Here is a 12,955-nt window from a genome sequence, read left to right as displayed (position 1 = left end):
AGTATATGTAGAACACCATCATCACATCAATACGACTTGTACATAACTGCGTACTGATTGTTCCTCAAATGTTCTCATGTTCTTGCCTCCATACGGTAATTCGGAGACAGCCTCGCCCCGAGTCGACCAACTTCTTGGCTTCGTACACTTCACTTCCACCCTGCGCCTTTCATCAATCTCTACATCACAATCCCAACCTCTATCGCGTCTGCATCAATGGCTACTCCTTGGTGGATCTTCGGTGCGCTCTCCGGCGCCAGCTCTGTCGCTTTTGGCGCCTTTGGCGCACACGGCTTGAAGGGTCGCGGCATTGCCCCGGAGAAGATCGCCAGTTGGCAAACGGCGGCGCATTATCAGGTATCATATCGTCCCTTTTCCCAGCCCCATGTCTCGATGGATTCATTCTTTCTTCACCTTGCATGTGTACTTGCTGATGTGTTTCTCTCCATAGCTCATCCACTCGGTCGCAATCCTCGTAGCAGAACAAGCCGCTCCAAAGAATGTCTGGGCGAAAGGACTCTTCACTGCGGGAATTATTGGATTCTCGGGATCGATATACGCGTTGGTTCTCAACAAAGAATTGAAGTTTTTGGGGCCTGTGACGCCGATTGGAGGAGTTTGTCTGATTGGAGGATGGCTGGCTTTGGCGTTTGCGAGTAGAGGGAGGAGTGTGGCGATTTCGTAGGTTTTGGGAGGAATACGAGATCATGGCGGTCAAGCCAACGTCTCGCCTCTGTGCTCAGGAATTTGTGAGGTTGCAGAGAACCGAGCGACTGGTATCCGCCACTAGTGTTTGTAAGATACAAGCAAAACCGCTCCGTTCACCATTTGCCGATACTGATATCATGTTCGCGATGTCTTAAGGTCTAATAGGCGTTCGCAAGTGCTTACGACAAGGCTAAGATGAAGCACTGCTGCACTGCTGCATTCTCAAGCTATTCATTCCTCTGTCTCTTGCTCTGAACCAAGATCGATCAAGTGGTTTCGGGTATATTTACTTCGACTTCTGCTGAACAACGATCCGCTGACAACACGCGGTATCTCAGACGACCACCTCTGCAAGACCTCATACAGGGATGCATCTTTTTGTCTATACAGGAACGCCACTGCAAGCCATCTTGACGTGGTACATCGCATATTCGCCACGTATTGACACGCAGCAAGCATCTCCATGTTACGATTTTTCCGTCGTGCTTGGCTAGAATGGAGACCCTCGACCAAACACGATTTCCAGCATATGTTCTCATTTCTCCGCTCGCAGCGAACTAATCCATTGGTCCATGGAGTTGCGGATGTCTGGGCGCATGAAACTCCTCTCGTCAGATATCCACATCTATCCTTTCTGTATATTGCAGATCTTCAGTAAGCCCAGCATCCAACGAAGCGACTTCCGCGTTGGCTTGAATTGGTTACCTTGCATGCTGTACAAAGGCTCGGTGACGCGGTGTCTTGTATTGGCAAGGCTTGTTGATGCATTGGAAATAGCTATATCTTTGTTCTCCCTTCACCGTGAGCGGGTACACGATATTGATATCTAGGCAATCTCCTCGTCGACTTGGACAAGGATTCGAAGAGCCCCGATTGCTGGAACAGTCCAGATATGCGGCTCTCATGGCTTAATTTACTATGCGTGGGCCTTTTGAAGCCAACCTCAGCCTCCGATGATGTTGACGTGCTTTCGGAGCTCGCAGCCGAAGCTTTTGAGAACGCACATCGGACTGTATCACGATCCTCGAGTGGACACACTGGTCGTAGGACTTGTACGCTGGCAAGTCTTAGCATCCGGCAAGAGTGGTAAGTCGACAGGGAGCGCTTCCATCTATCACACCAATTCCCCCGACCATCGCTAATCAATTCCAAGGGGCTCTCTATCAAAATCTCAGCGCAAAGACTACATCCGCGCAGTCCAATGCCTCCAAATCAAACCAACACGAACACCATCAACACTTGCGCCCGGCGCAAAGAGTCGATTCGACGACTTTGTAGTAACACATCTCAACCAGACGCAAACAGTCCACTTTACCGGGAATTTTCTCTCCTGGCATCGATATTACATCTGGCTGTACGAGAAAGCTCTCCGCGAAGAATGCGGCTACAAGGGGTACCAACCATACTGGGATTGGTCTGTGACAGCAGAAACAGGTCTCCTTTCTAGTCCTATTTTCGATGGCTCGGATACTTCCATGGGGGGCAATGGAGTATATTTAGGTATTCGATCAGATATTGTATTAGGAGCCGGATTGGACTTGCCGCCAATTTATCTTCCAACGGGTTCGGGAGGCGGTTGCATCGAAAGTGGCCCGTTCAAGAATATGACTGTGAACCTTGGGCCTGTGGCTTTGGACTCGCCCGGTGGTGTTTCTGAAGGTCCTCCGAGTGGGAACCCTTTGGATTGGAATCCGAGATGTCTGAGACGGGATCTCACCGATGCGGTTAACAGAAGATGGGCGAATGCGAGCTCCATCGTGTCGTTGATTTCGAATTCGAAGAATGTTCATGACTTCCAGATGACGATGCAAGGCGTGCCTGGGTCGGGTGAGGTAAGTTGCCTACTCTGCCATACATTGCGAAATAATACAGTTTACGCTTCTCGCAGATTGGTGTTCATGGTGGTGGGCACTATTCGATAGGGTAAGGCACCTCTCTAATATACTCATGGAAAGTACCTGACCTGGTATTAGTGGCGATCCGGCCAACGATGTGTTTGTGAGTCCTGGCGACCCCATCTTCTACTTGCACCACGCTATGATTGATCGAGTCTGGTAAGTGTCCTCTTGAATGGCGGTCTTCCCGTGCAGTCTGAAGTCACGGGCGGAACTGGATATGCTGACCTCTGTCAGGTGGATCTGGCAGCATATCGAGAACCCCTTCCAACGGCAGTTCAGTGATGGAGCGATCTCTGGGACAAGAACATTTTGGGACATGCCGCCTAGTGCAAATGCCACACTTGACGACATGATCGACTTTCGGTATGCTGCGGGCCCTGCTTGCCCCATTCGAGATTTATTGTCCACCGTGGACGGGCCGTTTTGCTACGTATATCTGTGAGATTGTGAAGGCTCGCGATGTAATGGAGCGACGGGAAATAGTCGATACGTGCGTTGCGCCTTGCCAAAGAATTCGGTCCATGCATGAGAATGGCATGCAGAATTCTTCCGTCTTCATAATAGCTTTCGCTTGGCTGGCAATTGATCAACCAGGTCTGCTCATCTCGGCGGAGTTTTTGCGGAGTTGGGGCGCTATGGAAGTCCAACAGCCACGAACAGGTATAATGCCGTGGTGGGACTGGAGTTGAGTCGTGGTTCAAGGCGAATTTTCTAGTCTGCTCGTCTCAACCCGTCTTCATCTCCAAGCCCTTGTCACCGCCACTTTTCAAAGCTATGTTTGGCAACGCAAGCGCAAATTCATTTCTGATGCGCTTTGTGGAGATGCGCCGAACTGCCTACCTTATTTTGATTTCGCCGAAGCCCTCCACGATTCGGTATATGTAGTAAGTGCAACAGGACGTATGGCTTGGCTGCATTCCACGATCGGTCCTTTTTCTCGCCTCAGGGCCATAGCCTTCACGCCTTGAATCGATAGCACGGTGCCTGATTGGCCCCGTAGATTGATCCGATACTGCTTGTCGCAGTGTAGTGCCACTTTGTGTTTTGGCTGAATCGTGGAGCCGATGGCTTGTGGTTGCTTACTAACGCTGCACTCCGCAATCTAGCACGCGACGAACAGGTCGCTAAGATTGCGAATTCGAGATGATGATACGGACCGCCTAGACCGTCGCATCTTCCCGCCCAGCATGATACGGTGTCGCAGATACAGCTGAATGCTGTTCAAATCGCAGACGTATGCGAGGAAAGCTGCTCGAGGGTTGCTGCGATCCCAACAAAACCTTTTCCATTGTTCTTTTCATGTGTTGCGTCTCAACATAAATGGACCGCGAACCTATCAGTGGGCATTCATGAGCAGTTTTCAGTATCAGAAGCCAATAGCGCATGGGCGAAGGAGCTACCCTCGGCGATGATCAAGGGATGTGGCATGGTGGTCGTCCTGTGAAAATGAGGTCCAGCTGACGTCGTGAGTGTGGAATCGCGTGCTTGGAGAAGTGAACCACAAGCCCACAGTGGATCATGGAGGAATCTTCCAAGACTTCTTATCAAGGATTCGTGGCTTTGTTCAGTTCCCAAGATCGGGACCTCCCATCAGCTCCTCCACAACACGTGGCCTGCTCTGTGGTTGTGCCTGTGCCCTGAACTTTTGCATGTGATGAGCACCTCAGCACCTGTGGCATGCAGTCCAATGGGATGCTGAGCCGCAGCACAATGCGGGTGGCTCATTGCGGGATGTCCTCAACCACACTGCGTCGGGCGGTGTAAGAAGGAGAACTGACAAAGCGCTGCTGCGTGTTCTGCGACTTCCGAAATTGAACGTCGTGACGCGCACGTTTCCTCGGTCAAGGTCGGCCAAGGGTCGCGCTCTGTCAGCGGACGCAAAAATTCATGGAGTGAAGTGAAGACTCCACAGTGGAGTTTTGAAGAAATGTTGAAACGGGAAAGTTCGGAATGTTCGTACCCGCAACTGCTGCGCGGAAGAACCACCGTCATCAGCGTGAAATCCACAACCGAATCCAATCGGCAGTGCACCTTCGTCACCTCGGCAGTCGTCGATGCACGTTCACTGCTCCTTAGATGAGATGTGGATGTGATGTGATTGCAATTGAACAATGGCGTGATGGGGCAGTGGGTTGTTTGCGGAAGGGCCCAGATATGGCACGAACATAAGGAGACATCGGAAAGCCGCAGCGGCAGCCCTGAGTGACCCAAGGATCTGCTCTGTAGCTCTGCAACTCTTCCCCACACTGCAGTCTGCGGCATGTGGAAGCGGTCACGTATCAGTAGAACACGAGTGCGTGGCCTTGCTTCAGCTATAGGCAAAGAATGCTTGTGAACGGCGCTGATTCCTCCGCAGCACATTTAGCCTGTAGGCGCATGGGCTGCCTTGGTGAAATGTGAACCAAAATGCCCGTGGGGTGCTTAACGAAGGGGCTTGTTGGAGCCGGACCATAGCTCGCTTCGACCGCATGACACTTCTATTGGGGCGCCTGATTGCACAAGATTGTGCCTTTTCGTCGTTTGTCCCGTCACACGGACCAGACGAGCCCTATCAGCAGAGTCTCAACAAGGTCTGCACGTTATATCACACGACAAAGAGAACACAATGGTGCCGTGGGATCAAGAGTTTGTGGAGTAACATGAAACTCAGGACGGGGCATCGGGATCTCCAGATGGTTCCATTGCACTGGGTCTCCATATTGCCAATGCCGCGATCAACATGTCTTGATCAGGCGACAACAATGCAAGCCATTGCCACTTTGGGGGCACGAGAACCTGATTTCCTCTCGTGCAGCTTGCGCAGGAACGTTCCTTGGGCGGCGGCTTCGCTGAGACGGCCATGCAGATAGCGTCGAAGTTGCCCTTGTCGATGGTCCTGATCGTTGCTGGAAGGCAAATTGAATCTGGCCCGAGGACATTGTTGCAGTTGTCTGTTTGAATCCTAGAACACCCCTGGTCACCATCTGTGCGAGGCTGTAGGAGTCATTCCCGGTATGAGCTCGTATGCGGTGTCAGGCACACGCACATGCCTACGTGCCCCTACCACAACGGCTAGGCGTTGCCTGCTTACGGTACACCAGCGTCTTGAAAACTTGCTGTCGTGGGTGATTCACAGGCTGAGATTCGCTTTGTCTGAATCCTTTCAAGGTTGGCCACAAAGGTGTGCACACCTCGCAGAGGCCATCCGACCTGGGGCCCCGGTGTCGTGTCTGTGACAGCTTCGTCAGCAACACATGTAATTTCCATCTCAGGTTCTCGCCAGGCGCGACTCGTCTCAGCAGGGCGAATGCCGAGCAGGAGCAAAAATTCTCATTGAGGCCGGAAAGGCGCCATCTTTGCAACTCTTTCTTCCCTCCGGTTTTGCAAAAAGAACATCACTGGCGCCATCGGGACCCACCGCATTCGGTGCCTCTCGGCGTGACCATCAGCCCTACGACGCTTGGGGCCAGCAGGGAGAATTGTGAGAGAGGGGCAGCGACAACAGCGCTGCCACGACGTGTCTGCGATCCGCCCTGGTCTGGCAGAGTCAGCGTACGGCTGGCCGCTGTCGCAGCTTATTACGAGCAGACGCCGCGACGCTGTACGGGGGCCGGCTACGAGGGAAAGCGTGGCAGCGCGATCCGGGGCTCCATGGGCGGAGCGCGCACCTGGTCGTGATCCATCCACTGGAAATCCACAAGGCGGACCTGCAGCGCGTGTGTGCGTGCGGTGGCTTTTTTCTTGCCTATCGTCCGTCCGACGCGCCCGAGACGACGATTCGCACGCCCGGTCTTCTCCCTTGAGCCTGCCTGCACCTGCCAGCCTGCACGCAACACGCCCCCACAGGCTCGCTCCCTCATTGCCAAAACCTTCTGGCGCCGCTGGCCTCCTCGGGCCACGCTTTTCTGCTTCGCCTCTCCGTCCCAACTCCATTCCCAGCGCTGCCAGACGACCACGTCCAGTCTGCCTGCTGCCTCCTGCGCACCCCGGCCTCGCCAAACGTCACCTCCGCAGCGATCGGCCATCCCGCGTTGCACCACATCATCTCTGCACCCACGGAAGAATTTAACGTCCCCCTCGCCAGCCGAGCGAGGCTCCTTCCTCCTTCACATGCTTAGCTCGCTGCTGAACCCGGAGCAATCTCAGCTTCACCAACCCTCCACCTCCGGCACATCGACTCCAAGCACTGCGACGCACTCGCCGCCGACGGCTTCCTCTGCGCCCGCAACCACCACCGCCGCCCCCAATCCCGCCAGCCCGACGCCCATGGCTGGCTCCGCCATGACGATGCCAGCCGTCGCGGTCAACCAGGACGAGCATCGCCCTGACCTGCCGCGACCGTACAAGTGTCCGTTGTGCGACAAGGCCTTCCACCGACTCGAGCACCAGACGCGACACATTCGCACCCACACGGGCGAGAAGCCACACGCCTGCCAATTTCCAGGCTGCACGAAACGCTTCAGCAGGTCGGACGAGCTGACGAGGCACTCGCGCATTCACAACAACCCCAACTCGCGACGCGGCAACAAGCAACATGTCGCAGCGGCGACGGCAGCGGCCGCCGCCATGCAGGCCGGCATGTACGACAACGCGGCCCTCCAGCAGCTCAATCAGCTCAATCATCTGCAGCAGATCAATCAGATGAACCAGATGCAGCAGATCAACCACATGAACCAGATGAACCAGCTGGGCCAGATGCACCACCCACAGCCGCCTCAATTCAGCACGCCAAATTACATGCAAAATCCAATGCACAACCAGATGCAAACACCGCCAATGCAGCCTCCTGTGCAACACCAGCCTGCGCAGCCTCAGCCTCCACAGCCCCAGCAGCAATCACCATCGCAACAACAGCAGCCGCCCTCGGCACCCGCGCCGACTTCGATTAGTGCCATCATGTCTGCACCAATGCAAAAAACGACCCAGTCTGCTCCAACTTCACAGTTGAGCTCTCCGAATGTCTCGCCACCACACTCGTACGCCTCCACGTACACCAGCACTCCTGGCTCGTATCTCACTCGCAACACAAGCGGAGACCTCAGTCCAGCGCAAGGCGGGAGATCACATGGCCCTGGTATCAATCTTCTGGCGACTGCTGCATCACAGGTGGAGCGCGAGAACAACTTGCACCTGCCAAATCCACACCTTTCTCTTCCCACACGTCACACTCCGTACCACCACCCTTACAACACCGGTCGGATGCCATCGCTCTCGTCATACCACTACTCCTCGAATCCTACCTCGCAGCCGATGTCAAGATCACACTCGCACGACGAAGACGACCACCGGCCGCACAAGAAGTCGCGTCCAGGGTCTCCACAATCGACGGCACCACCATCGCCTTCTTTCTCACATGCGTCTGCATCTCCCACGCCTGACCACACCCCACTTGCGACGCCGTCACACTCACCTCGCTTACGGCCCCAATTCTTCCACAATGGTGTGCAGCTGCCCACTTTGCACCACCTATCCCTGGCGCACCAGCCTCCTCCAGCACTCGCACCTGTCGAGCCCGCTGCTGATGGTCACCAGCCCTATGTGCCTGCACAACATAGCGGGCTGAGAATTTCAGAAATCATGGAAGCTGGCGATGGTGCCCAGCGAAAACTACCCGTGCCTATGGTCGCGGCTAAAGACCAGACGTACCAAGTGAAGGACATCAAAGACATCTCGACCACGCCCAGTGGCTTGAACAGCGGTCGTTCGAGTGCTCGGCAAAGCGAGGCTGGCAACGATTTGGCAGAGAGAATGTGAACACGATGAACCCCTCTTCGACGGACAACTCGATCCATTTACCGGTCTTCGGTACTTCACTGATGCGTGCTTTTACGCATACTACACAATTCTTGTGGCGAGATCGATTTGATATTTACTATGCGAACTTGTGGTCCGACAGCACGAGCAAATTGATAGAGAAACGGATAGACGCGACGCTTGAACGGCCTTTGATAGAGAATTGTCTACTTTTTGTTTGCTTATGGCGAGGAGTTTGAGCGAAATAGATTGGGCTTGGCGAATGAGGCGAAGACAAGAAGTTGCAGTCGCAAGACATGCTGGGAGTCAAACCTGGTGCTTCAAATTGGGCGCGGAATGGTCTTTGTCATGATACCAGCAGCCATCTGCAGAGACTGGCTATTCGAGTACTTGCTCTACTCTACCTTCGAAGAATTAATTCGGTGTGCGATTCTCCAATACTCTTGACTCACTATTACGCCTTCCTCCGATCCCCCGCCATGGGCCAGATGCGATGCGGATGCCCTCATTGTGGATATTCTACCACCCCTGTTTCTCCGCCCTTTGCCGGCCATCGTGTCTAGCCAGAACCACCTATCATCCATGACACGAGACGACGGCCGGAGACAAGGAGAGGTAAAACATCATTGCGGCGGAAATTAGACACGCAAGGGGGAATGTGGAGAAGAAAAGCTCCTTATCGGCGAAATCAAACAAATTGGTTATCTGTGGCTTGAACGTTCTCCAGATTCAGATCAAGCAATTTACGCCGCATCTAACCAGTCCCTCCTTTGCTCCAGTAGTGCCCACGCAAATACTACGTTCCAGATGTCTTCTACCGCATCATCAACGTAAGCTTACACGTTTGATCAGCTAGAAGGGTTTCCATGCGGAATACATGCCTCCGCTGTCATCTCAATTCTCAAAGAGTGGGGTTTCACCGACGGAGTGATGTGATAGCGGAGGTAGCCAGCAGCAGCAGAGCCGCGAAAGTGCCACATGCAGGAGATCTTCATGCGGAGAGCATTCCCGCTCCAGCGCTGCCGCTGTTCTCCAGAGATCTCCACAAACCTTGTGCTTCTAGAAAAAAAAAATGACACCATCGGCCGCTTCCAGCCTTCGGGTTTCCTGTTCGAGATTGGTAAGTGGTATGCAACCCACACACCCCAAGCTTGGCTTTATCGCTAGATTCTCGTATCATTCTATCGGACGCCATTCAGGTGCGTAGTGACGACGTTGTGGTGGGCTTCAGTAGTAGCGATCCAAGACATTGTGGACACAAGCGTTGCATCTTCTTCTTGCGTACGCAACGCTTCGCTCCCCGCAATTGACCAGTCGCGCCGGCTCTTCAGTCAGCAGATCATGACTTGCCTGAAACTGTTACAAAGGGAAGTGTGTGTTAATAGTTTCCGACGTCAGCTAGACTAACTTAACCCGCTCTATTGCCCGCCCGCCCACCAGTAAACCCTGGCGGAGAACCTATTTCATCACAACATAGCGACACTTCTTCTCTCAACCAATGCTTTTCACCGGACTATGCCCGCTGCCAAAGTGGACGCCAACATTCTCAACAGCTTTTCTTGTCTTCTGTTGTTGGGCAAGGTGAGCGAGGACCTGAGTCACGCTTGAGCGATTCGACCAGTCGCTTGCAGTAGATGCGCAGCGTGCATTATTTTCGCTCTAGCAGACAGAAGTCCACACCGACTTGGCCCGTGGATTCCGCGCTTGCTTGCGCGATCTCACATCATGACGAGCTCTGTTGTTTATCAGATCGCGAATGTCTTCGGCCGTTAGATATTCAGGCTGTATGTCGTCTTGTCTTGTCTTGACGTCCACGATAAGCAAACGAGGTCTTCGCCTGCGCTGCACACCATCAAAATCAGAAACCATTGGACATGTGCTCATCAGCAAGAAATGAACAAAAATCCTGCTGCCTTCCCGCTGTTGATCGCGATAAGCTGCACGCATCCATCATGCCAATGCGCACACCACCACAAATCGCAAGGCCCGACGTCCTCCGTACACGAAGTGGCTGCAAGGCTGCATGTGTTGGCTGACAAGCCTGACATTCCTCCAAAAACAAGCGTATGGAGGAGAGCGGGAGCCATGCAAGATAACGTGGGGTCATTGATGAGAAACACGTATTTCTTATTTTTGCTCAGCAGTGGCTGGTGGTGGTAGGTACATGTCGTGCTTCCCACCACACCACCTCCAGTCAGCAAGAAGGATCTCGCGATTGTGGCTGCTGCCACGAGCCGTGGAGTGCATGAAAAGCTTGCATACGCGGAGGGAGGTGCGTTTGCGATAAGCTTGAAACTGGCTTTTCTGGGTGCGCCTTGTGGGTTTGTGTCTGCGATTGATGAGAGGTACGTACCTGAAGTTTCCGACCTTACGCAATACTAGCCGAACATGCAGTGGTTTCTCGTGGACTATGTTGTGGGTTGGACTTATTTTTGATATTTTCATAATATACATGTGCTATAAAAGATTCTTTCGTGCACCAAGTGGGTATAACGCGCCAGCAAATGCAGTCATGTTGCATATTCATACATCATTCTTTTTCGTCGTCAAGGCATTGAGCCATTATCGCATTGCAGCACAGGATGCCAGTATTACATCCCTTTGGATCTTCCCATCGTGCGTTCAAGTGACGATGGTCTTCATCACTTCTTCGACTTTCTCGACTTCCTCGGCGTGCCTTGTAGGACCTTTCCGCCGCTCTCCTTCATCTCGTTCAATGCAGCCTGAGTAAGCTTCTGTTTCTTGGTCACACTCTCATGCCGCTGATCGATCTTGCCCTCGAATTCGAGGGCAAGCTTGCGCTTCTGTCTACGGGATGCTTTGATCGCCCCAAGGATGTCGCTGAAGCGTTCAAGGAACCACTCTCCAGCTTCTTCCCATTCGTCTATGTCGAGACTCTTGAAGAAGGTTTCTTGACCTTCCGGGTCGAATTCTATGGCAGTGGCGAGCTTCTCGTGCAAAGAGGGCGTCGGATCGTCATGCGATAGATCGGGCTTCTTTGCACGCGGATCAAGGTCAAAAGGCTGGGACTTGAGCTGCGCGTAGCTCATCTTGAGTAATTCTCCCGGATCATAATCAAATTCTGGCTCGTCTTCAAGCGGAGGCTCATCGTCAGGCGGTGCATCTCCAGAGTAATGCTCGACGACACCCCGCTCGGCCGTATCACTATAGTGACGTCCAGCCATCTGGTCGTGATACGCTGACTCCGGGAGTTGGGGGTCACTTTCCGCAGGCGGATCAGATGGAGGCGGCTGCTCATATTCAGTCTTTGCCGAGTTGTGCAGAGGACGTCGCTTGAGCTCTGGTAATTGCGCGAAGTCCGGAGCATCGTTTGAGATGTCTGATTCGTGACCGGTCTCACTCAGTTGCTGCGTCGGTTCTTGAGAAGGGTTGCGCTTGGCTGGCGGGCGGGCGTGGGTCTGCTTCTCGCCAGTCACATGTCTAGCCGAGGAATTTGTTTCTCGCTCTGGTCGATTGACTGGAGATTGATAGCGTGTAGGATGGTGCTGCATCTGTGGATTGGGAAGCATCATTTGTGGCTGCAGAGGTCCTTGTATCTGTGGGTTAGGTGGCATCATGTGCGGCTGAGGGCCTGCTTGTGTCTGTGGAGGGCGATGTACTGGAGGAAAATTGTAGCCCGTGTGTGGTTGGGTGTTGGACGGCTTGCCCCATGCAAAGCCGCCGCCTTCGCCGGTGAGGTTTGGATCTACCAGAACAGGCTGCGAGGGCATCGTTGCCTGCGGCACATGTGCTCTGGGTGCAGTCATGCCTACTTGACCCCTTGCGACGCCTCTTCCCACCGGGACAGGCTGCGCGTGATGAGAGTGCGCATGGTATGCTTGCTGCATCGCGCGGTTATCGTTCGGGTGGACTTCAGATGGCTGACTTGTGGATGGGTACGAATCCCCTGGCACAGTTTTCTGTACAAGTGCGTTTGGATTGCCACTGTTTGGAGCTTGACGTGTAGCACCTGCAGGAATGTCTTCCTCGCCAAACCCAGAACCGATTGCCTCATTGTCGTCACGGCCTTGCATCTGCGTCGTGGTGGATACATGCTGCTGGCGAGGCTGACTGGTCTTCGCTAGCTGAGTGCTGCCTGTCGCGGATGTGTGATCGGCAATGCTGGCGTCAGTATCGTAAATGTCCCGCCCGTTGTTGTTCTTTGACTGCGATCGAGTGTTTCGTTTCGAGCCTTGAACGCTGTCCCGCGCCCTCTGGCTGTTGGCTTCTACCTTGTTGTTGACTTGTGCGAGGTCGTCTTTTGAGACTTTCATTTTGGCATCGTCCGCGGACCTGCCTTTGCTTGGTTTGCGTTTTGGCGGCTTCCCGTCGTCAGCGCCATCGTACTGGGCCATGCCATTTTGGCGAAGCACGAATTGCTGCACACCTCCCATCGTTATCGGCTGAGGCGTGTTCATGAGCGGAAGTGCGATGCTTTTGACGAAGGAGGTCAAAGTCGAAGTCAGAGTGCAGTGATGTCGACTGGGGAAGTGGCGTCTCGGCGCACAGACAGCGGGGTACGCGATAGTGACACGCGGTCACGAGGCAGGTGTGATCGTCATCCTTTGAGCCGATGAGCATCTGTAACGCGGTCTGGAGATTAGTTGTGGCATCAG

At 53.8% G+C, this 12,955-nt stretch overlaps 4 protein-coding genes across 4 annotated transcripts; 3 read left to right on the top strand and 1 right to left on the bottom strand.

Annotated features, from left to right (window-relative positions):
- Window positions 1-216: 216 nt before the first annotated feature.
- On the top strand, window positions 217-685 carry RHO25_006044 (uncharacterized protein; the record flags this gene model as incomplete). The annotated part of the gene is made up of 2 exons (XM_023596903.2): window positions 217-357; window positions 452-685. 2 exons carry the CDS (start codon window positions 217-219, stop codon window positions 683-685), a joined length of 375 nt encoding a protein of 124 aa, XP_023451957.1.
- A 595-nt stretch (window positions 686-1,280) lies between these two features.
- RHO25_006043 (uncharacterized protein) lies at window positions 1,281-3,048 on the top strand (the record flags this gene model as incomplete). Its single annotated transcript, XM_023596902.1, has 6 exons — window positions 1,281-1,362; window positions 1,539-1,794; window positions 1,862-2,540; window positions 2,597-2,631; window positions 2,682-2,762; window positions 2,841-3,048. The coding sequence occupies 6 exons, from the start codon at window positions 1,281-1,283 to the stop codon at window positions 3,046-3,048; spliced, it is 1,341 nt and encodes a 446-aa protein (XP_023451981.1).
- A 3,647-nt stretch (window positions 3,049-6,695) lies between these two features.
- RHO25_006042 (uncharacterized protein) lies at window positions 6,696-8,339 on the top strand (the record flags this gene model as incomplete). Its single annotated transcript, XM_023596901.2, has 1 exon — window positions 6,696-8,339. One exon carries the CDS (start codon window positions 6,696-6,698, stop codon window positions 8,337-8,339), a length of 1,644 nt encoding a protein of 547 aa, XP_023451982.2.
- Window positions 8,340-10,981: 2,642 nt separating this feature from the next.
- On the bottom strand, window positions 10,982-12,733 carry RHO25_006041 (uncharacterized protein; the record flags this gene model as incomplete). The annotated part of the gene is made up of 1 exon (XM_023596900.2): window positions 10,982-12,733. The coding sequence occupies one exon, from the start codon at window positions 12,731-12,733 to the stop codon at window positions 10,982-10,984; it is 1,752 nt and encodes a 583-aa protein (XP_023452217.2).
- Window positions 12,734-12,955: the final 222 nt, after the last annotated feature.

This window comes from Cercospora beticola, chromosome 4 (genome assembly GCF_033473495.1).
Source record: "Cercospora beticola chromosome 4, complete sequence".
In the NCBI taxonomy this organism is placed as follows: Eukaryota; Fungi; Ascomycota; class Dothideomycetes; order Mycosphaerellales; family Mycosphaerellaceae; genus Cercospora; species Cercospora beticola.
This window is presented reverse-complemented; position numbering and strand designations above follow the sequence as displayed.